A 22,801-nucleotide genomic window follows, 5' to 3' on the forward strand; every position below is an offset into this window, starting at 1 on the left:
AAATGGCATGCAGGTGTGGAAAGAGCCAGGCGCAGTTAGCCAGAGGCTGCTGGCTTCATCCCAGCACCTCTCTGAATCACACCATACAGGCATGAGGAAGACCCATGAGATCACCATGCCCAGGCCCTGCTGCCATGTGCAGAACGGGCGTGGGAATCTGCATCACACCACATCCCGGGGAAGCTGTTCCACCGCCACGGGGAACCCTGCCGCCAGGACGTTCAGCCTGATATTCAGCCTAAATGTTCCCCCTTTCTAAATCTCGTCCTACTGCTCCTCATTGTGACGAAGTGGGACTGTTCTTAATGTTTCCTCTGAATACAGTAGGAGTGCCTCAGTTTCCCCTAGGCATTTCGTAAGTCTCTAGGTGGAGGGATAAGGGGGTGTAATGGTTGCAGAGCAAAGGGCCAGTGTACACAAATGGCCGACACTCTGTCTCCTGGCAACTGATGGCCTGGGCCCTTCCCCCTGCAAGGTGAGAGCTAAAGGGTTGGAGAACAAAGGCATCCGGTGACCTCCTGGCCCGGGAAAGGGACAAAGCCCAGAGGAGGAGGGGCTGGAGGGAGTTTCAGTTTGGGGCTGGCTGGGGACATGGAGTGAAGTGCAGACGTGGTTGTCTGGCTCACTGTCCCCCAAAATGGACTCAGCTGAGGGGTCCTGTTCTCTGTACCTACCAAGCTCTGTTTTACCGGCTTTATTTACTCGTCTAATAAACCTCTGTTTTACTGGCTGGCTTAGAGTCACGTCTGACTGCAGAGTTGGGGGGCAGGACCCGCTGGCTTTCCCAGAAGCCCCGTCTGGGTGGGCTCGCTGTGGGAAGTGCATGGAGGGGCAGAGGATGCTGAATTCTCTGAGGTCAGACCCAGGAAGGTGGAAGCTGTGTGAGCTTCCTGCCCTGAAGACGGTCTACTCCCAGAGAAAAAAGAAAAGGAGGACTTGTGGCACCTTAGAGACTAACCAATGTATTAGAGCATAAGCTTTCGTGAGCTACAGCTCACCTCATCGGATGCATACAGTGGAAAATATAGTGGGGAGATTTTATATACACAGAGAACATGAAACAATGGGTGTTACCATACAGACTGTAACAAGAGTGATCAGGAAAGGTGAGCTATTACCAGCAGGAGAGCGGGGGTTGGGGGGGTGGGGGGGACCTTTTGTAGTGATAATCAAGGTGGGCCATTTCCAGCAGTTTACAAGAACAGTAGGAGGGGAAATAAACAAAGGGGAAATAGTTTTACTTTGTGTAATGACACATCCACATTCAAGCCTAAATTAATTGTATCCAGTTTGCAAATTAATTCCAATTCAGCAGTCTCTGTTGGAGTCTGTTTTTGAAGTCTTTTTGTTGTAATATTGCGACCTTTAGGTCTGTAATCGAGTGACCAAAGAGATTGAAGTGTTCTCTGACTGGTTTTTGAATGTTATAATTCTTGATGTCTGATTTGTGCCCATTTATTCTTTTACGTAGAGACTGTCCAGCTGGTAATAGCTCACCTTTCCTGATCACTCTTGTTACAGTCTGTATGGTAACACCAATTGTTTCATGTTCTCTGTGTATATAAAATCTCCCCACTATATTTTCCACTGTATGCATCCGATGAAGTGAGCTGTAGCTCACGAAAGCTTATGCTTTAATAAATTTGTTAATCTTTAAGGTGCCACAAGTACTCCTTTTCTTTTTACGGATACAGACTAACACGGCTGCTACTCTGCTCCCAGAGAGGAGACTTCCCCAGACTCCTGACTGGCTTCATAGGGAGCAGTTCCAGAGCATCGCCTGGGGACTCCGTGACAGTTGTTCCTCAAAGCATGCCTCTAAATAATTCCCCTCCGTCAGCGGCCTTGACCCGTTCAGATCAATGCAGGGTTCCTATGGCTCCCCTTCCACCCCCCTGGTCTTGTCTACACTAGAGAAGTTGACCATGCTGAGAACTGCTGTCACCTTGTAGTTTGCTCGTAATGCACACACGCCCATGCACACAGGTTCCAACCAGTTCACAAATGTGCAAAAGGGACCAGTGTGTTTTCAGGGCTAGATCCCAGGTTAGTGCCAGTGTGGCTGAAGATCCATCAAACCAGTTCAACTAGACACCCCACTGCGATCCCACAGGGCACCAGCCACCTTGGGACGTCTCCCACAATGCACTGTTTCTGGAAGCTTGGCAAGGAACTGTGGGTTAAGTACCCAGAAGGCATTGCAACTGAAATGACTTAGGAAAATACCTACGGCATGACTAGTGCGGATACACGGAACTATCAATGCTTAAACCAATTCAATACAGACTCAGCAAAGCCAAGGACTTTGTCCTTATTTAGCCAAAGAAATGAGGTTAGTTCTTTGAAGCATTCCTCAGAAACCGCTCCCAGCCCTTGATCTTTTTTATGGCTCTTCTCTGAACTCCCTCCTGTTTGTCACTATTGTCCTGGTAACAAAATAACTGAGAAGAGGACACACAATCCCAAAAGAGATTGCAGAGTCAAACAGCGCCTTCCCTCCCCGCTCCGTGACCTGCTGATTCTGTGTACTCAGCTCACAACTGGACTGGACTGGCTTTCATGCAATGTGACACTGCAACTTTCTGCCCTGGATCTCCTCCAGACATTGCTCCTTCTCTGCTTTCTCGCTGCATATCTGGTTTGAATTACTTTGCCTTAGATTTACTAGCTGGATCGTTTCTGCTCAGATTTCTAGCTCCTCTTGATCATTAACTGGCTCACAATGCCTCAGTTTAGGACCAGCTGCACTGTTTTTTCCCCTCTTCCAGGTCATTAATGAAGATATTCAATGTGAGACCAGACGACAGACCCGCGCTACCCCTGGACATTTCCTTCCTGATTAAATACCGTGCAGTGAATCCTTAGCCCTTATTTACATCCAGTCTGCAGTCCATGGAACAGTGCATACCAAAGCACATTTGTATTCATTTCATGCGAGATTGCAAACTCTTAGCTAAAATTCCAGCACACACTTCACATCCAGCATTCCCTGCGTCCACTCATTGCGTCCACCTAGCCAAACAAGCAGTCAGCTTTGCCTGATGAGGTCTGATCTGGGTAAGTACATGCTGCTTACAGCACTTGGTTCTGTTAGGTAGGAGTTGGGCGTCATTTCCCGCGTAAGATCTGTTCCAAGATTTTACTGGGGGACTGAATTTCATCCCCCAAAGGGCAACTGCCTGGAGGACCCTCCTTTCCCATTCAAAGATCAGTACCATGTTGTATTAATTTATAATTTTCTAGTACCTCCCCTATTTTCCCTCTGTTTCCTCATTTCCCCATCTGTAAAACGGGGATAACAATACCAACCTCCTTTAGAATGTGCTTTGAGATCTACAGATGAAAAGCGCGGTATAAAACCTGGGTGTTATTTTAGGAATAATTATCAGCTGTTCCAAGTGTTTGGAAGCTACCACTCTAGGATGCCTGTCACCTGGGCATGCTAAGGCGCAGAATTCCTTTCCCTGGTCTTCATAAATAGCTAGTTTCTCTTAGACCCCTTGGCTGTCCTTCACTTGGTCTGCACTCCCCTCGCACTATAACTGCCTATTCTGGTTTGCTTCCTTCTCCTCTTCCACCCGTTTTAAACTGCAGGGTTTTGAGCAGTCTGTCCCCCATGAACCCCATATCAGCCATATCTCATACTCCTCTTTCCCAGTCTGGGATGTCCGAACCCTTGGAACTCCCCGCTGGTTTGAGTTACCCTTTCCTCCCTTCTCCCCTTGCTCGCTAGATACTTGAATTCTCCCTGAGCTCTCTTGCTGCGTTCACCAGGAACCCAAGTGGTTCATGGTTACTCTCACATCCTTGTTAGCATCTCCCTTTTGGTGAGGAGTACAAAGGGAGGGGAAATCCTGGTGTGAGTCTCTGGATCATAAGGCCGATTCCACCCTAACTTAGGAATCTCTTTGATTGTGCATATTTGGCTGTGTATAAACCCAGCAGAGAGATACCAGTGGTTAAAAATCCCCCATGACTGCAACTTCCCATGCTCTCAAGTCCGTTGGCAGCTGGCCTGGGAAGTTTTCGCTCTCCCCACCCCCCACCCCCAGTCCTGGGAGTGGGCAGGAGATTCTGTCTGTCACTTCCCTTTTGTTTTTCCATTCCTCGACCCCTCTTCCTCCTAACCCAAAGGATTTCACTAATTCGCTCAGACAAGCACAGCCCTGGCTTCCCTGCCCCAAGCCCCGTATTTCTCTCCAGCTTCATGAGCCTTCACTTCACTCCCGGCTCTGAGAGGGACGGATCAGCCTGGGAGGGATAGATCAGCCCGTCTCAGATCCTCTCACGCTGCCTCAGACACAGCTGAGCAGGGGAAGTCTCTTGCTTCATGCAGGATCAGCCATTCGGCTGTACAAATAAGAAACCGGAGCCACTCCACAGTTAGGCCCCTGTAAATGAAAGGAGACTGCAGCAGCTCATGGCTGCGCCTTGTAGGGAAGGTTTCAGAGTAACAGCTGTGTTAGTCTGTATTCGCAAAAAGAAAAGGAGGACTTGTGGCACCTTAGAGACTAACCAATTTATTTGAGCATGAGCTTTCGTGAGCTACAGCTCACTTCATCGGCCATTACATGGTGTGTCAGCAGGTCCCATGCGGAGAGCTCCTGCTGAGTCAAGGCAGTTTGCTGCACTTAGCCAAGTCACTATGGGTTGTCTCTTTAGCATGCCTGGAATGACCCTGACACATCCCGAGTGCATGTGGCTAGGAGGGGCCTGAGTCATCCGCAGTTTAAGGATCTTACTTAGAAAGCAAGGAACTGCCTTGGAGTGGATGACCTCATGGGGTTTTCCCACCTCGGACTGCGATGGTCCTGTGACGCCATGGCCAGGGAAAGCCAGCCGTGTCCACACACTGGAATGGAGGAAAACGGCTGAAGAACAAGTGGCTTAGCTACCCCTCCTCCCCAAGACGGGTGCCGAAGAGCTGAGATACACTCCACAGGGCGAGCCACACGGGGCTGTGGATCTACACAGCTGGCAGGTGGTGACCCCATCAGCTCTGGACACAAAGGAGAGTGCTGTGGGTAAGGCACTGGACGGTCAGTCAGGAGAGCTGGGTTCAACTCCTGGCTCTGCTATGGAGGACAGGCATGTCATTATCCCTCCATGCCTCAGTTTCCCAATCTGTAAAACAGGGATAATCATCCCTGCTTCATCTATACAGACTCTTCAGGTGACTGACTAACTGTTACTGTGTGTAAATATGGTGCCCAGCAGAAGAGGGCCCTGATCTGCTTGGGCCTCCAGGTGCTACTGTCATCAAATAAATACAATAGAACTGACCAGTCAACCACACACCTCATCTGGAACCGGAAGTACACAATCAGGCAGCAGCAGAGTCAAAATAAATAAATAAAGCAAATACAGAACAGTACTTCATGAAATGTAAAGTATAAAAAAAATAAAGGAAAAGTTTAAAAAAAGATTTGACAAGCTGAGGAAACTGTTTCCTTATACTGGAAACCTACTGACCGCTATGCTTACCTACATGCCTCCAGCTTTCATCCAGACCACACCACACGATCCACTGTCTACGCCAAGCTCTACGATACAACCGCATTTGCTCCAACCCCTCAGACAGAGACAAACACCTACAAGATCTCTGTCAAGCATTCTTACATTCTTACAACTTCAAAAAGAAAAGGAGTACTTGTGGCACCTTAGAGACTAACCAATTTATTTGAGCATAAGCTGTAGCTCACGAAAGCTCATGCTCAAATTGGTTAGTCTCTAAGGTGCCACAAGTACGCCTTTTCTTTTTGCGAATACAGACTAACACGGCTGTTACTCTGAAACCTGTCTTACAACTACAATACCCACCTGCTGAAGAGAAGAAACAGATTGACAGAGCCAGAAGAGTTCCCAGAAGTCTCCTACTCCAGGACAGGCCCAACAAAGAAAATAACAGAACACCACTAGCCGTCACCTTCAGCCCCCAACTAAAAACTCTCCAACGCATCATCAAGGATCTACAACCTATCCTGAAGGATGACCCATCACTCTCACAGATCTTGGGAGACAGGCCAGTCCTTGCCTACAGACAGCCCCCAACCTGAAGCAAATACTCACCAGCAACCACACACCACACAGAAACACTAACCCAGGAACCTATCCTTGCAACAAAACCTGTTGCCAACTGTGTCCACATATCTATTCAGGGGACACCATCAAAGGGCCTAATCACATCAGCCACACTATCAGAGGCTCGTTCACCTGCACATCTACCAATGTGACAGATGCCATCATGTGCCAGCAATGCCCCTCTGCCATGTACCTTGGCCAAACCGGACAGTCTCTACGTAAAAGAATAAATAGACACAAATCAGACGTCAAGAATTGCAATATTCCAAAACCAGTCAGAGAACACTTCAATCTCTCTGGTCTCTCGATTACAGATCTAAAAGTGGCAATTCTTCAATAAAAAAACTTCAAAAACAGACTCCAACGAGAGACTGCTGAATTGGAATTAATTTGCAAACTGGACTGGCCAGGGACGAGGAGTGAAGTGCAGACGCGGTTGTCTGGTTCACTGCCCCCCAGAATGGACTCGGCTGAGGGGTCCTGTACCAACAAGCTCTGTTTTAGACCATGTTCCTGTCATCTAATAAACCTTCTGTTTTACTGGCTGGCTGAGAGGCACGTCTGACTGTGGAGTTGTGGGGCAGGACCCTCTGGCTTCCCTAGGACCCCGCCTGGGTGGACTCACTGTGGGAAGCGCACGGAGGGGCAGAGGATGCTGAATGCTCCGAGGTCAGACCCAGGAAGGTGGAAGCTGTGTGAGCTTTGTGTCCTGCAGACAGGCTGCTCACAGAGAGGAAACTTCACCAGAGTCCTGCTCGGCTCCATAGGGAGCAGTCCCAGAGCACTGCCCAGGGATGCCGTGGCACCCCCATCCCCGAGGTGTCCATAAGGCTGAGGTTCGATGGTAACTTTTCATAACCTCTCCACTTTCTGAGCTGCCCAGAAGCGCTGACAGGCTCAGCTGAGATCACATTGGGGAACTCAGCTCAGTTTGCTGGACTGAGCACAGAGAATGAGCCTCCCATTGCCAAGTTTTCCCAGAAATAGAGTCACCCAAAATCTACTCATGCAGCCTTGGCCCTTGACTACAAACTCCCACAATGCAATGCACCCACAAGGCCAGGTATTGAGCAGCCCATTCCCATTGGCCTGGCTGCTTTCTCTGCAGTGATTCCAGACAATCTCCGGCAGGGTGGAAGCAGCTGGCAACAAACAACCCTGGTTTGCTCCCCCGAGATGTTACCTCCCTGCACCCTTAACCATCTCCAGTGACCTGCTGAAAGAAGCTACTGGTACCATTCCCCTGCACCCAGCTCCCTGAGGTGTAAGAACAAGCCTGCGACCAAGGGACACAATCACCCGCTCCTGCCCCCTCTGGGCGCTCCTGCCGGGTCCCTCATGGGGCGGTACCGGCCCAGCCCTCTGAAGGTGCAAATCCGCATTGCTGGGGTGACGTGCCCCCCTAACGTTAGCAGCCCTGTGTCAATCTACTCACTCCCTTCCTCCCCCCAGGGACAGACAGGGCTAAATGTGCAGTCCCTGGCCCGCCGGACATCACCACCCATCACCTGCCGTCCCGTCCCCCTAGCACCCATGTATTTAACAAGAGGCAGCCCAGGCCATGAGGCGAGGGCCTTACCTTCCTCAGGTCGACCAGCCCATACTCCACAGCCGAGGTGAACACCTCCAGGGCCTGCAGAGTGAAGAAACACATTGGTGAGCAAGAGAGCGCAGGTGCCATGCTGGCAGGGCCAGGGGCCTCAGGTCTGTTCTCTGCATCTGTCCTCTCCAGCCGCTCTCAGCCGGTCGCACTGGGGTTATTCTACAGCCGTCCCCCCACACACACACACCCCACATGCATGGGCAAGGGACTGGCATTGGTTGGGGGGGACAGAGCGTCTTGGGGGCTCCAGCCGGGGGCCCCCACCTGACAAATGTGTTTGAAAAGAGACCGAGAGCTTTGGAAACGTTACAAAGGAAGCTGGCACCTGCAGGAAGCAGCCTGGCCTGCTCATGGGAGCTGAAGTGTTGACAAGTGCCAGGAGACACACACATTCGTAGGCTCTCCCCGACGCGCTCTCCTCCAAGCAGGCACGTGGCCCGGCCACAGCAGATCTCAGCCGCCAACGTGGCAAAGCACCAGGGCCCATTCTGACCGTTCGGCATTTCACAAAGCTGTGGGCAGCAGAGGCTCATTGCCACAGACATTCTCCCGTTGCCCAGGGGAGGCGCTAGCCCAGGGTCTGAGCAACGCTCGGGGCACTGTACCCACTCACAGCTGGCAGAACTGCTGCCAAGCGCCAGGTGGCACAGATCTGACCCTCAGGCTGTCCTGGGACGGCCTGGAGATGGGAGGCCTCTGCTCAGCCCCAGAACTGGCTTGTGGTCTTCTTGTACAACTCCCCGTCCATGTGACCCAGCTGGGACCTAGAAGGCCCCCCGTCGCATTGAAGGCAGGGCAGTTCAGTTTCCACAGTACCATTCACACAAGGCAGGATGGCTGCTCTCCCGTCAGCCTAGAGTGAAGGGGACCTGGCCACCCAGGGTGGATGGATCCCAGCCCCTGGAGCCATCCCGTCCGCCCCACATTACTGAGTGTTGCTAGCCTGACAATCCCCAGCCCGAAGCTCCATGAGTGAGCAGAGCCTTAAAAGACTTCCTGAGCCGCATGGGAAGGAGGAGGGAGATGGGCCGGAGTCAGAGGTGCTCCGAGGGAAAGCCACCGTGTTGCCTCAACAAGCCCCAGGAACGCCAGGAAAACTGGAAGAGCCTGATTCATAACTTCCCAGCAGCGGGACGCAACCCAGCCTCACCCTCTCCCAGAATTGCTGGGCACAGCGGGTAACACCAGGAGCCTGTGTCACTGGTTTGACATGCACAACTCACGACACCTGGGGCCCAAGGTCAGCTGCCTAGTGGCCCAACAGACACGTATGGTGGGCTCGAGTCAGGAGAGGTCTGCTCAGAGCTGGGATCAGCGCAAGGGACAGAAGTCAACGGGAGGAGCTATGGAGACAGCTGCTGAAAGGGGCAGGCCGCTGGGAACCCGTGAGCCCTGGCAGGGCTGTTATCCAGCCCCCAGCTGGTTTGCAATTTCCCACCATCCTCCCCAGCCTAAGAAGTGCAAAGGGAGGGACCTATGTAGCAGGGACAATGGGTAGGAGAAGAGGTGAGACATCCCCTCCTGGGTGACACCCCAAGCCTTGTTGCTCACTCTCCTAGTGGGGTTATTTTCTCACCACTGCCTGGAGCTGGGCTGCCACCTTCTTCTGAGCATGTCAGACAAGTGCTGGGACATCTGTGTCGTTATGGTGCGATGCAGTACCAGAGTGAGGATGCTGGGTCCCCAGGACGCAACTCATGGCGGGGCAGGACCAGGCACTGGGTGGGACAGTGCAGGAGGTGGACTAGCTGGGACATAGTAGACCAAACCATCCCTCCTCCCTAGGATCTTACCTATGTTGAGCATTTTGCTTTTGCTCCTGGCAATGGTATTTCACTCAGCCAGCGGATACTGACAGCTGCAGTGATGGATGGCACAGGTATCATTTCTTCCCTTGGCCGGAGATCCCCAGCTTAGACACGTCCTGCTCCCTAAACCTGGGCCTCTCATAACAAGCCCCAGTGCGTCCAAGGAGAAGCAGCCAGGGCTTTCTTGGAGAAAGGGCTACGCCCCAGTTAAAGTTAATTGCAAATGCACATGCCAGACGGCTCCTTTGAACGCAGTGATCCTTGCCATTAGTTTTACTATTGACTTTTCCTGATTAATTAATTACGGGCAGGGGCTCTCCAACTTGTAAACCACATGAACCAAACTCTACCAGAGAGACGGTCCCTCCTTCCACTACTTGCCCTCCCCGCTACAGCAACTGCTTCCAGGGGAAGAAGAAAAGGAGTACTTATGGCACCTTAGAAACTAACCAATTTATTTGAGCATAAGCTTTCGTGAGCTACAGCTCACTTCATCGGATGCATACTGTGGAAAGTGTAGAAGATCTTTTTATATACACACAAAGCATGAAAAAATACCTCCTCCCACCCCACTCTCCTGCTGGTAATAGCTTATCTAAAGTGACTACTCTCCTTACAATGTGTATGATAATCAAGGTGGGCCATTTCCAGCACAAATCCAGGGTTTAACAAGAAGGTCTGAGGAGGGGTGGGGGTAGGAAAAAACAAGGGGAAATAGGTTACCTTGCATAATGACTTAGCCATTCCCAGTCTCTATTCAAGCCTAAGTTAATTGTATCCAATTTGCAAATGAATTCCAATTCAACAGTTTCTCGCTGGAATCTGGATTTGAAGTTTTTTTGTTGTAATATAGCAACTTTCATGTCTGTAATCGAGTGACCAGAGAGATTGAAGTGTTCTCCGACTGGTTTATGAATGTTATAATTCTTGACATCTGATTTGTGTCTATTTATTCTTTTACATAGAGACTGTCCAGTTTGACCAATGTACATGGCAGAGGGGCATTGCTGGCACATGATGGCATATATCACATTAGTGGATGTGCGGGTAAACGAGCCTTTGATAGTGTGGCTGATGTTATTAGGCCCTGTGATGGTGTCCCCTGAATAGATATGTGGGCACAGTTGGCAACGGGCTTTGTTGCAAGGATAGGTTCCTGGGTTAGTGGTTCTGTTGTGTGGTATGTGGTTGCTGGTGAGTATTTGCTTCAGGCTGGGGGGCTGTCTGTAGGCAAGGACTGGCCTGTCTCCCAAGATGTGTGAGAGTGTTGGGTCATCCTTCAGGATAGGTTGTAGATCCTTAATAATGCGTTGGAGGGGTTTTAGTTGGGGGCTGAAGGTGACGGCTAGTGGCATTCTGTTATTTTCTTTGTTAGGCCTGTCCTGTAGTAGGAGACTTCTGGGAACTCTTCTGGCTCTATCAATCTGTTTCTTCACTTCACAGGTGGGTACTGTAGTTGTAAGAATGCTTGATAGACGCTTGTAGGTGTTTGTCTCTGTCTGAGGGGTTGGAGCAAATGCGGTTGTATCGCAGAGCTTGGCTGTAGACAGTGGATCGTGTGGTGTGGTCAGGGTGAAAGCTGGAGGCATGCAGGTAGGAATAGCGGTCAGTAGGTTTCCGGTATAGGGTGGTGTTTATGTGACCATCGTTTATTAGCACTGTAGTGTCCAGGAAGTGGCTCTCTTGTGTGGACTGGACCAGGCTGAGGTTGACGGTGGGATGGAAATTGTTGAAATCATGGTGGAATTCCTCAAGGGCTTCTTTTCCATGGGTCCAGATGATGAAGATGTCATCAATATAGTGCAAGTAGAGTAGGGGCGTTAGGGGGCGAGAGCTGAGGAAGCGTTGTTCTAAGTCAGCCATAAAAATGTTGGCATACTGTGGGGCCATGCGGGTACCCATAGCAGTGCCGGTGATCTGAAGGTATACATTGTCCCCAAATGTAAAATAGTTGTGGGTGAGGACAAAGTCACAAAGTTCAGCCACCAGGTGAGCCGTGACATTATCGGGGATAGTGTTCTTGACGGCTTGTAGTCCATCTTTGTGTGGAATGTTGGTGTAGAGGGCTTCTACATCCATGGTGGCCAGGAGGGTGTTATCAGGAAGATCACTGATGGACTGTAGTTTCCTCAGGAAGTCAGTGGTGTCTCAAAGGTAGCTGGGAGTGCTGGTAGCGTAGGGCCTGAGGAGGGAGTCTACAAAGCCAGACAATCCTGCTGTCAGGGTGCCAATGCCTGAGATGATGGGGCGCCCAGGATTTCCAGGTTTATGGATCTTGGGTAGTAGATAGAATATCCCAGGTCGGGGTTCCAGGGATGTGTCTGTGCGGATTTGATCTTGAGCTTTTTCAGGGAGTTTCTTGAGCAAATGCTGTAGTTTCTTTTGGTAACTCTCTGTGGGATTAGAGGATAATGGCTTGTAGAATGTGGTGTTGGAGAGCTGCCGAGCAGCCTCTTGTTCGTATTCCAACCTATTCATGATGACAACAGCACCTCCTTTGTCAGCCTTTTTGATTATGATGTCAGAGTTGTTTCTGAGGCTGTGGATGGCATTGTGTTCCGCATGGCTGAGGTTATGGGGCAAGTGGTGCTGCTTTTCCACAATTTCAGCCCGTGCACTTCAAATCCAGACTCCAGCGAGAAACCCTTGAATTGGAATTCATTTGCAAATTGGATACAATTAACTTAGGCTTGCATAGAGACTGGGAGTGGCTAAGTCATTATGCAAGGTAACCTATTTCCCCTTGTTTTTTCCTACCCCCCCCCCCCCGACCTTCTTGTTAAACTCTGGACTTGTGCTGGAAATGGCCCACCTTGATTATCATACACATTGTAAGGAGAGCGGTCACTTTAGATAAGCTATTATCAGCAGGAGAGTGGATTTGTGGGGGGGGTGGGGGTGAGAAAACCTGGATTTGTGCTGGAAATGGCCCAACTTGATTATCATACACATTGTAAGGAGAGTGATCACTTTAGATAAGCTATTAGCAGCAGGAGAGTGGGGTGGGATGAGGTATTTTTTCATGCTTTGTGTGTATATAAAAAGATCTTCTACACTTTCCACAATATGCATTCGATGAAGTGAGCTGTAGCTCACGAAAGCTCATGCTCAAATAAATTGGTTAGTCTCTAAGGTGCCACAAGTCCTCCTTTTCTTTTTGCAAATACAGACTAACACGGCTGTTACTCTGAAACCTTCCAGGGGAAGGTAAAGGAGTTGGCATATTTTTAGTTCTCTAACAGCTGGAAGCCAGGAGGAAGAGCCGGACCCAAGTCACCAGCCAGCTCTCTGCAGGCCACCAGCGAGTGTCCTGCAGACCCCAAGCTGGGAACCACCATCTCCCTGCCGGGATCACTGCAGGATAACATGCCCCAGCTCCTAGTCCAGAAGGCCGCAGGCTGGCAATAGGCATTGGGGCCTGCTGGCTAGAGCAGGGGATGCAAAGCGGGGCTCTTCAGTGCTATTCCTAGCTCAACCCTCTCTGTGCCTCAGTTTCTTCACTGATTCACGGGTGTGCTGAGAGGCTTCACCAGGTCCCATTTGCCCACTGTTTGGCTATGGATCACCTCAGAGGAAATCCCAAATACCATTCTCATTAGAACGCCAGCTGGGATTCCACACGGTGTATTCTAGGCAGCAGCCACACCAGCTACAGCCTGTCCATCCCCTGCGAGATGCCGGGTCTCCCATGCTCAGCTAGACTCTGGGAGAGGAGCATTTCACACTTGGTCCCCATCCGCTGACCACAGAGCTGGTCCGGGCTGGGCTCTGATCCTGCACGGAGCTTACTCAGAGTCCAGGTCACGTGTCAGGCTCGGGAGCTGAATTTCTCCCTGGCTTCAGGCAGCTAACAAGGGGCCACCTCCTCTTACACTGGAACAGTCACACCAGAGGGAACACAACCAGAGCCGTGATGAACAGGATCGGGCATTCACCCACACAGCCACAGGCACTGGCCGCCAGCTGGGCAGAGAGACAGTTTCTGTCCCACGACAGCCTGTGTGGCCAGGTCTCTCCTCCGTCTGTGCTCCTCAGGCCACAAGGGCCTCGGAGGGGCAAGAGGGCAGCTCAACGGGCCAGACGGCTGCTCAGTGCAACTGGCTCTCTGCAGTAAGGGCCATGAGGAGGCCGCCCTGGGAAGCAACCCTTGAGCCAGCCCTCAGCAGGGAAGGGAACACAGCCTGGCCTTTCAAGCAGACCCCTTGTGGCAGTCTGGACCCCTGGCGTCACCCCTTGGACAAAGTATAAAACTCCTATTTGCTGGTCATTATTGTCCTGGTAAAATACCTGTGGCAACCTTGTGTGTGAATGTATAAGCTTGGAGTTACTCCACATGTAAAGAACAGCCACACTGGGTCAGACCAAAAGCCCAGTTTGATCCTGTCTGCTGACAGTGACCAGTGCCAGGTGCCCCAGAGGGAAAGAACAGAACAGGGAATCATCAAGTGATGCAGCCCCTGTCACCCCGTCCATCCCGTCACCATTCCCAGCTTCTCGCAAACAGAGGCTAGGGACACCATCCCTGCCCATCCTGGCTAATAGCCCTTGATGTTCCGAGTCTGGGGAGCGGCCAGACCCGTTCTTCAGACAGAGGGCAAGCTGGTGCCTCAGCCAGGTGTGGACAAGGTCACATGGGCCATCACCTGCTAAGTGGCCATTCATTGGCAGGGCAAAAAATCTCCATCCCAGCAAAGAAACAGCCTGGGGTTCCCAGGCCTGCAGCCTGCCTGTTGCCACACTCCCAGCTGGAGCTGCTTCTCAGAACTGGAGTGGGGGGGACTATAAAAAGGGGGGGGCAGACGCCCCAGAGTTTCCCTGCCATTCTCTCAGCCTCTGGCAGTCCAGGCACCCGAAGAACAAAAGCAGCAGCGTTGGGCTGGGGCAGGGACCTGGACCGAAAGAACTTCAGCCAGCAAAGCTCCTGAAAGATGGGGCGAGCTTTGAGTGTCACCTGGGTCCGTGTGTCAGGCGTCAGTTGCGTTTTATCTGTATTGCTCTTGCAGCCACTTCTGACAGTCATGCCTCATGCTGTGTATTCACGTCAACTCTCCCTCTTCGTCGTTAATCTACTTGTTTGATCTCATCCAGCGTGGAAGGGGTTGGGAAAGTCCGTTTGAGGTCACCGAGTCTGTGCATTATTTCCCTTGATGAGATCACTGACTTGTGTGAATTGGTATTGGCCAGGGGACAGCTGCCCAGTGCAGGACACTTGTTTCTGGGGGGGAATCCCAGACCGAGGGCGTGTGGGTGTCCCCAGCTGCAGTTCACACCCCGACGTGACTGTGGGCAACTTGCCTGCAGGCGGCTGTTGGTGAGCAGTTTGGGACTGGAGGCGACAGCAGCAGAGTGGGGTAAAGGGCACCCCAGGTCCGAGGGCAGGGGAACACAGCTCCTCATTAGTCCGGCTTGGACTCTGGGGATGTCACACCAGGCTCTGGGCTGCAACAACCTCCACCTCTGCCTCACCACGACACCCCCAGACGCCCCCAGCACCGCTGCTGAATCAGCTGGAGGGGGAACCACGATGCTCTGCTGGGGGGCTGCCAGGCCGTCCCACCCGCCCTGCAGTTGCTTAGATCCAGGGGCCGGGAGTGGGGGTGGGGGATGAGGATGGCCATGCAATGGCCGTGCGAATGGCTGAGTGGTGTTAATACTGAGGGGCACTTCCCGTCCCCACAGCTGGCTTTGGACTTGCCTCATGCTTTGCCATGGGAGCGGGGTAAAGGACAGGGAACCTCCGGAGAAGCCTGATTCTTCCATAGCTCAGGAGCCACCTTGCAGGGCCGTCGGGGGCTGGGGAAAGGCCGTGGCTGTGCCCACGGTCTCCCCCCCACCCCCCCGAGTTCTGGGGCCCTTTCTCTGTGCCGTGGGCTCTCAATTTGGGGCTGGCGGAGAGGTTAAAATCCAGCCCTGGCCCATTTCACTGCAGGAATGTAAGGTGATGGCCGGGGCTGATCTGCGCTCCTGGGCCTCTCCACGGCTGCCGGGGGGCTGGGATGCCCCCAGCCAAGGCTCAGCAGGTCAGTGCATGGGGCCAGGAGGTGAGGGGGGGTGTCTGAGCAAGGATCGTGGTGCGGAGAGCGTAGGAGAGAAAGGGCTGAATCCCCCGGGTGACTCTGCCCCCAGGCAGGGCGATGCCCGGGATGGCCCCGGCTGGCAGTGTTTTCCCGGGGGTGGTTCCTGTTTCCTTGGGCTGAGTTTATCTTAGTTCTCTGAGCTGGGTGATTCGCACCCTGTTCCGGTGCTGCCTGGGCGGGGCGAGGGGCATTGCTCTAAAAATAGCCTAGAGCAAGCAGCCTCCAGTGCCGCCCCCTCCCACTGGCACCCCCGCCCTTTCCCCCACTGCCCCCATAACGAGGAGTATCGAGGATTACAAAGCTGGCAGAGCAGGGGCGGGGACAAGCCAGCACTCCAGCCCACGCTGGCCTCTTCCTGCAGCCCCCAAGCTAACCATGCCTGGGCCAGGGACTTCTCCCTCTCTCCTCGGCCAGGCCAGGCTGGAGGGAGAGCCATGGTTCAGGGACTGGAGCAACGCAAGCCACTCCCAGCCAGGAGGCCTGGGGAGATGAGTGGGGCAGCTGCAGCCCTAGCTCCCATCAGGCGGTGGTGCTGTCTGGATCCGGCACTGCAGACTCTAACTACACTCTACGTGCCCTACAAGCCACAGCACATGTACCTTCCCCTGTGTGGGCTGGGCTTGAACCCAGGACTTGTGGCACAGCCCTCTACCACTTGAGCTAAAGAAATAGATCCCTTAGAGGGCAACAGTAGTAGGCTATAATCCTCTCTGTGGCCTAGCTGCTAGAGGGGGAAGTGACATGAGCCATCTCCACGTATTATCCTGCCATGCCCTCCCTGCAGCCCAGTTTGGGGTCCCTTGTCATTGTGCCTGACCCACCCCTGCCCTTCCCAGGGCACCCGGCCCCGGGGCAGCATGCGGCACTCACGATGAGGCTGTTGAGGGTCACACTGTTGGTGTACAGGAACTCGATGACGGCCAGGAAGACCTCGGGCTGCACATGGCTGAGGACCAATGGGGTCTGGGGGGGCCACGGCTCCTGGGCACCTGGCTGGGGCTGGCAGAGCATCCCCTGGAAGGTCTGGCAGCGGCAGGCGAGGATGCAGCGATGGGCAAACACCTCCTGCCTCTCCCTGCCCACCACAAACGTCACGTCACTGCGGAGATGGAGACAGGCCAAGCCACGCCATGAGGAGCGGGGATTGCAACAGGGTGGCCACTGCTTGAGTGCCCCATGCAGAGTACCCCTGACCCCCATCCCTCATTCAGAGTACCCCCTATCCCCCATGCAAAGTACCCCGACCCCCATCCCCCATTCAGAGTACCCCTACCCCCATACAGAGTACCCCCGACCCCCATCCCCCATGCAGAGTACCCCTACCCCCATACAGAGTACCCCTGACCCCCATCCCCCATGCAGAGTACCCCTGACCCCATGTGATGTTATTGACTTGAACTGGGACCGTTTAGAACGTTGTTGCAACCAAGGTCCTGTAGTGGCACCAAATCTTGTATAAAGGGGGTCAAATAAGGTGTCTAAGACGAGGTGATGGTTGGCTGGTTATGATTTTGCTGTCTGTTTGCATGTATCATTTTTGTATTGAAGGATATAAGTATTGGCTTTAGACTGTCTGTATTTCAAACTTCTGCTCTGCTTCTGGGGGACACCCCAGACAAGTGGGTGTCAGCTCTGCCTAGCCTGCTGGGTGGCCCATTAAGGACCCTCAGCAACACAACTGACCCAGTGAGAGAAGGCAGACTCGCCTGGGGACTCAGCCAGGTGTGCAGGGACCTGCCTAGGGACAGAACTCTGAGGTGTTTCCAGGCCATGGGATGGGCAGCGTGTCCTTGGGACAAAGAAAGAGACCACATGGCAAGAGACTATAAAACGCTGCTGCAGCTCCTCCATCTGGTCTTCAATCCTGCTTCGTACCTGTGGAGAGACTTTGCTACACTGAAGCTTTGACCCAAGGACTGAAGGACCCATCCCAGCTGGGGATGTTCTCCAGAGACTTGATTTGAACCTGCCGTTTATTCCATCACTGCTACGAGCCTGAACCAAGAACTTTGCCATCACTGTATGTCATTGATTCCATTGAACCCATTCTAGCTCTCGTCTATATTTCTTTCCTTTTATGAATAAACCTTTAGATTTTCGATTCGAAAGGATTGGCAACAGCGTGATTTGTGGGTGAGATCTGATTTGTATATTGACCTGGGTCTGGGGCTTGGTCCTTTGGGATCGAGAGAAACTTTTTTTCTTTTACTGGGGTATTGGTTTTCATCACCATTTGTCCCCATAACGAGTGGCACTGGTGGGGATACTGGGAAACAGGAGTGTCTATGGGAATTGCTTGTGTGACTTGTGGTTAGCCAGTGGGGTAAAACTGAAGTCCTCTGTCTGGCTGGTTTGGTTTGCCTTGGTGTGCATAGAAACCCCAGCCTTGGGTTGTAACTGCCCTGCTTTAAGCAATTTGTCCTGAATTGGCACTCTCAGTTGGGTCCCGCCAGAACCAGCATCATTACACCCCATTCCCCATGCAGAGTATCCCCATCCCCCATGCAGAGTACCCCTGACCCCTACCCTAAGGCAGAGTACTCCCTAATATCCCATGAAGAGTACCCCGACTCCCCCATCCCGCAGGCAGAGTACCCCCTGACTCCCCCATCCGGCAGGAAGAGTACCCCCCTAATCCCCCATCCCCCATGCAGAGTACTCCCTAATACCCCATGTAGCGTACCCCTGCCCCCCCATGCAGAGTATCCCCTGACTCTCCCATCCCCCAGGCAGAGTACCTCTGCCCCCTCATGCAGAGTACCCCCTAATCCCCCATCTGTAAGGATAAGGCCTTTGTCAGCAGCCATATCCTAAGGCCTTCATCTGCAGTCAGATTAAAAGAGCAGCAGCCATTAGCTGAGAAGCAGGAAGTCACATCCTCACATTGCCTCTAATTATATTAAAACAATGTCCTATCTGGCTGGTAAGAAGGAGACCTCATCCTAATGGCACCCGGTATCACCAGATAAAGAAACAGAGCTTAAGATGGTTAAGGAAAACTTAGTCTGATAGCATCCTGTCTGGCAAGAACTGACCGTGAAATCCTCATTTCTTTATTGTTTTGGCATTATGGTCCCCACTTCCCTATTGTTTACCTGTATGGTCTCCGTCTGGTTCTTTAATTGTTTCTGTCTGCTGTATAATTAATTTTGCTAGGTGTCAGTTAATTAGGGTAGTGGGATATAATTGGTTAGAGAATTATGTTACTCTATGTTAGGATTGGTTAAGGTCTAGCTAAACCGGACTCAAGTTTCACTATATAAACTGGGGTCCAAGAAGGAGACCAATTGGGAAGAGAAGCATAAGAAGAAGGAAAGACCTGGAAGAAGAAGAACTCACCCCCAAGACTCAGCCTAAGATCAGAGCTGTTCAGACGTGTCATGCAGCAACTGGGACCCAGACGAGACCGACCTTGCCTGGCCAACAGGGAAAGTCCGCCTGCCTGATCAGGGTTGGTGAGCATGGCACTGTCTGCTTAGTGTGTATTCTGCTTGGTGATTGTTAATGACTAGAGGGTCCAGATATTACTGTGTAAGGCTCTTTCACTGGTAAAAGGTCCTGCACACCTGCAGAAGTAGTATATATCCAGAGCCCTACGGATTGGGAAAGGGCGTGGGTCCTTACATTGACCAGGTTAGTTACACCCTGAGCCCTACGGATTGGGAAAGGGCGTGGGTCCTTACATTGACCAGGTTAGTTACACCCTGAGCCCTACGGATTGGGAAAGGGCGTGGGTCCTTACATTGACCAGGTTAGTTACACCCTGAGCCCTACGGATTGGGAAAGGGCGTGGGTCCTTACATTGACCAGGTTAGTTACACCCTGAGCCCTACGGATTGGGAAAGGGCGTGGGTCCTTACACTGACCAGGTTAGTTACACCCTGAGCCCTACGGATTGGGAAAGGGCGTGGGTCCTTACATTGACCAGGTTAGTTACACCCTGAGCCCTACGGATTGGGAAAAGGTGGGGTGCCCTAATGCGTGCAGGTAACACATCCCCCATGCAGAGTACCCCCTTCCCCCATGCAGAGTATCCCGACTCCCATCCCCTATGCAGAGTACCCTGACCCTCCATGCAGAGTACCCCTGACCCCCATCCCCCAGGCAGAATACCCCTGCCCACCATACAATGTACCCCCTAAACCCTCATCCTCCATGCAGAGTACCCCTGACCCCCACCCTATCCCCCAGGCAGAGTACCCTGCCCACCATGCAATGTAACCCCTAAACCCCCAAACCCCCATCCTCCATTCAGAGTATCCTCCCGTGCAGAGCCTAATGGAGGCAGAAGAGCCCAGCACGTGGCCCCTCATGGCTGCTCCTTCCCACTAATCACCCCCCTCACCCCCACCCGGCTCAGCCATCTGTGTGCTGCCTCCCTGCAAGTGACTGAACAAATCTACTCCAGCAGGAGGCCAGGACATGCAGCCTTCACCCCTCCACCTCACCTCCCCCCCACAAATGCCAGTCACACCATGGGGCTGAGGTTACATCTCATTGGGCGGGGGTGGTGGTGTGGGTATTTCCCTGAATACATACGCACAGTGCCTGCTACTGGCTGGACTGAACTGCCCAACCGAGTATCATGGGCCCTGTACTGCTAACAGCTAATGGAGGTTCTCCTTGCGTACCCCCCAGGGCTTTGTGCAGCGGTTCGGGAAGTGCTGAGGGTTCTCATTGTTTGCATGGCTGCTATTGTTTGTTTGTTTGGTTCAAAACTCCATGTAGGGCAGGTAAACCACTTCCTCTGGAAGATTCATAAAACTACAGGCCGCACACCCGTGTGGAGTCAGAACTGAAAAGGAAAGTGCCGTGGGCCCAGCGCTTGCATGGAGGGGTTTTCACTCCGTGCAGCAGGGAGTGGAAAGTCCAGCTGCTGAGAATCAGAAATCTGCTTTTCACCTCCTTTGACTCATGACCCTTGAGTCAGGCAGCTGGGCTAGAACCAGAAATGCTGACAAATAATTCCACCGCGGGTAAACGCCTCCAACCTCCCGGTTCTCCCGGGACGCCAGCGTGTGGGCGCTGCTGCCAACACCCGCCTGGTGGCACAGTGGGGCCAGCCTGGTCGGGGGCTGCCGCTGCTCACAATGCACAAGAGGAGTCAATCCTACCACCCGCTGATCGCCTGTGCCCACCACACCATGGCATCTGGGCGGCTCACCCCCAGCCAACGGGCCGATCCGCCCAGTCTCTCTGTGAGCTAAGGCAGGATTCTGATGGTCCCCATTTTGCAGGGAAGGCATGGAGGGGCAGCTCCTCAAGGGACTGAGGATTTACATGCAAGTGAGGGGCCTAAAGTCTGGGCCTAGTCTATGGTAGAGCCAAGCCCAGAACCCAAATCTCCCAAGCGCGTTGGGCACCGGGATGTGGCACCAAGCTGCCTGTGTAGGCTGCAGCCTGAAAGAGCTGGTGAGTCTACTGACCTGGCTTTTGGGTTGAGCCCTTTAAGTGACATTGGGCCTGTTCTGTGTTTAGTGACTTTGCCATCTCCAAGCACTCTCCATCTCAAAGCACTTCAGGATCTATACACCCACAATGAAATGCAGCCACCTCTGGTGTGGAAGACATCAACCACCCAGCACATATCACGCTGCACCAGCAGAAGGGCGGTGAGCATGGCATTTTGGCCAAGAGCAGAAAGGCAAAGCTACCCTCTGATGAAGTATGGGCTCTTTAGTACCTGTGTAGAGCAGACAGGACCTTAGCTTCAAGGACTCAGCCAAAATGCCATAGGGAGTGAGTGGCAGGGACTCAGTGTGCCTATGCTGGAAGGCTGAGTCAACCCTGTGGGATACAGGCTGGAGCCCTGGGAATTCAGAGATGATGCTCAGACAATAAACCACCCCGTTAGCACTAAGGGTCAGCGCGTGCTACATTCCTTGACGGAGACTGGGATATTCTCTCCATTGCATCACAGAGTCCAGGTCTACATGAGCCCAGGAATGTGGCTCGTCCGCCCTCCCCCCAAACACTCTCTGACAGCTCCAGCCCAAGTGGCCAGGCCTCTCCCAGCAAAGGCCACTGCCGCGTGGTCCCTGTCTCCCACTGCAGACTGCAAATCCTGGACTTGTCTCACTCAACCCAGCCTGTTCCTCTCCCAGAGCTAGCCCAGGCTCTGCCTGGTGGGCAGTGGGAGCCAGAGGCTGCCCCAAGCAGCTGGGAAAAGCTGCCTGACTCATTGAAATGGGACCCCCCCCCCCGCCCAGTGTTTGGCCTTAAGAACATTGGAACTCTGTCCTTCAAGGCCACCTGAGACAAGCCAGTGGCTTGAGCGGAGTCCTTCTCCGGCCCCGGCACCTCTGAGCACCTCACTACCTTCAGCGTAGCTTTAATATAATCCCCCCATCATGCTGCTGGCGAGCTCAGCCACAGAGAGACTAAGGGACTTTCCCAAGGTCACACGGGGACTCTGTGGCAGAGCAGGGAATCAAGCCCAGGTCTCTCAAGTGCCCGACGCACGAGGCCATCCTTCCTCTGCACCGATGCTGTCCCGCACTGTACCCCGTGCACTGCAGCCATCGAAGGGAACGCGGGCTGACAGCAGCCGGCTGGGCCCCTGGGTGTATTTCATGAGCCTGCCCCAGGGAGGAAGGCCCAGGAAGCAACTAGCATTAGGAGCCTAGATACCCTTCAGGATCTAGGCCAAACTGTTTAAATCCATCCGTACCCAGCACAACCCCTTAGCAAGGGGAGAGCAGCCTTAGTAGGGCTCTTGCCTGGCAGAGCGGTGGAGTGTTGAGTGGATTTGAATGAGTGACCGACATGGGCCAAGCTCTGTATCCCAGCGCCTGAGCCATCCCATTCCCCCCCACGCGAGACGCTCACACATTGTAGCATCAAACTGGCCCTCACGGCACAGAGAACCCCTGGGAATCAAAAGGGCACCTCCCAGCCCCCGCTCAGGGCAGAGCCTCGCAAGGCAGGGAAAGGGATCACTGCCTGTTACATTTCATCCCCAGCTGCTTCCCAAGCCAGCCTCACACCATGGAGCCCAAAACTCCAGCCACCTCTGGGGTGAAACGCAGCAGCTGTTTAACAGCGCACATCAACACGGCACAACAGCTATGGCCAGGCAGTGGAGAACATGGGGCCACCGGACAATGCCAGCTGAGTTTGTAATGCCTGGGGTTGGACCACAGCCAGGACACTGGCCCGGCAGCCCCACATCACCTGCCAGTTTCTAGCTATTGCATGGCTGATGGCTGCTCCAGCTGCCTCCTTCCACTACG

The 22,801-nt window shown here is 53.1% G+C and overlaps 1 protein-coding gene across 4 annotated transcripts in view; it reads right to left on the reverse strand.

The window, feature by feature from the left end:
• Nucleotides 1-22,801, reverse strand: part of BTBD19 (BTB domain containing 19) — an 84,317-nt gene that overhangs the window by 56,011 nt on the left and 5,505 nt on the right. For all 4 annotated transcript variants that reach the window (XM_073357920.1, XM_073357917.1, XM_073357916.1 and 1 more), the window contains exons 2-3: nt 16,440-16,668; nt 7,661-7,714 (exon numbers count right to left, since the gene is read on the reverse strand). In XM_073357920.1, the coding sequence (XP_073214021.1) occupies nt 7,661-7,714; nt 16,440-16,668 (283 nt within the window). The remainder of the gene's footprint in view (nt 1-7,660; nt 7,715-16,439; nt 16,669-22,801) is intronic.

This window comes from Lepidochelys kempii, chromosome 8 (genome assembly GCF_965140265.1).
Source record: "Lepidochelys kempii isolate rLepKem1 chromosome 8, rLepKem1.hap2, whole genome shotgun sequence".
In the NCBI taxonomy this organism is placed as follows: domain Eukaryota; kingdom Metazoa; phylum Chordata; order Testudines; family Cheloniidae; genus Lepidochelys; species Lepidochelys kempii.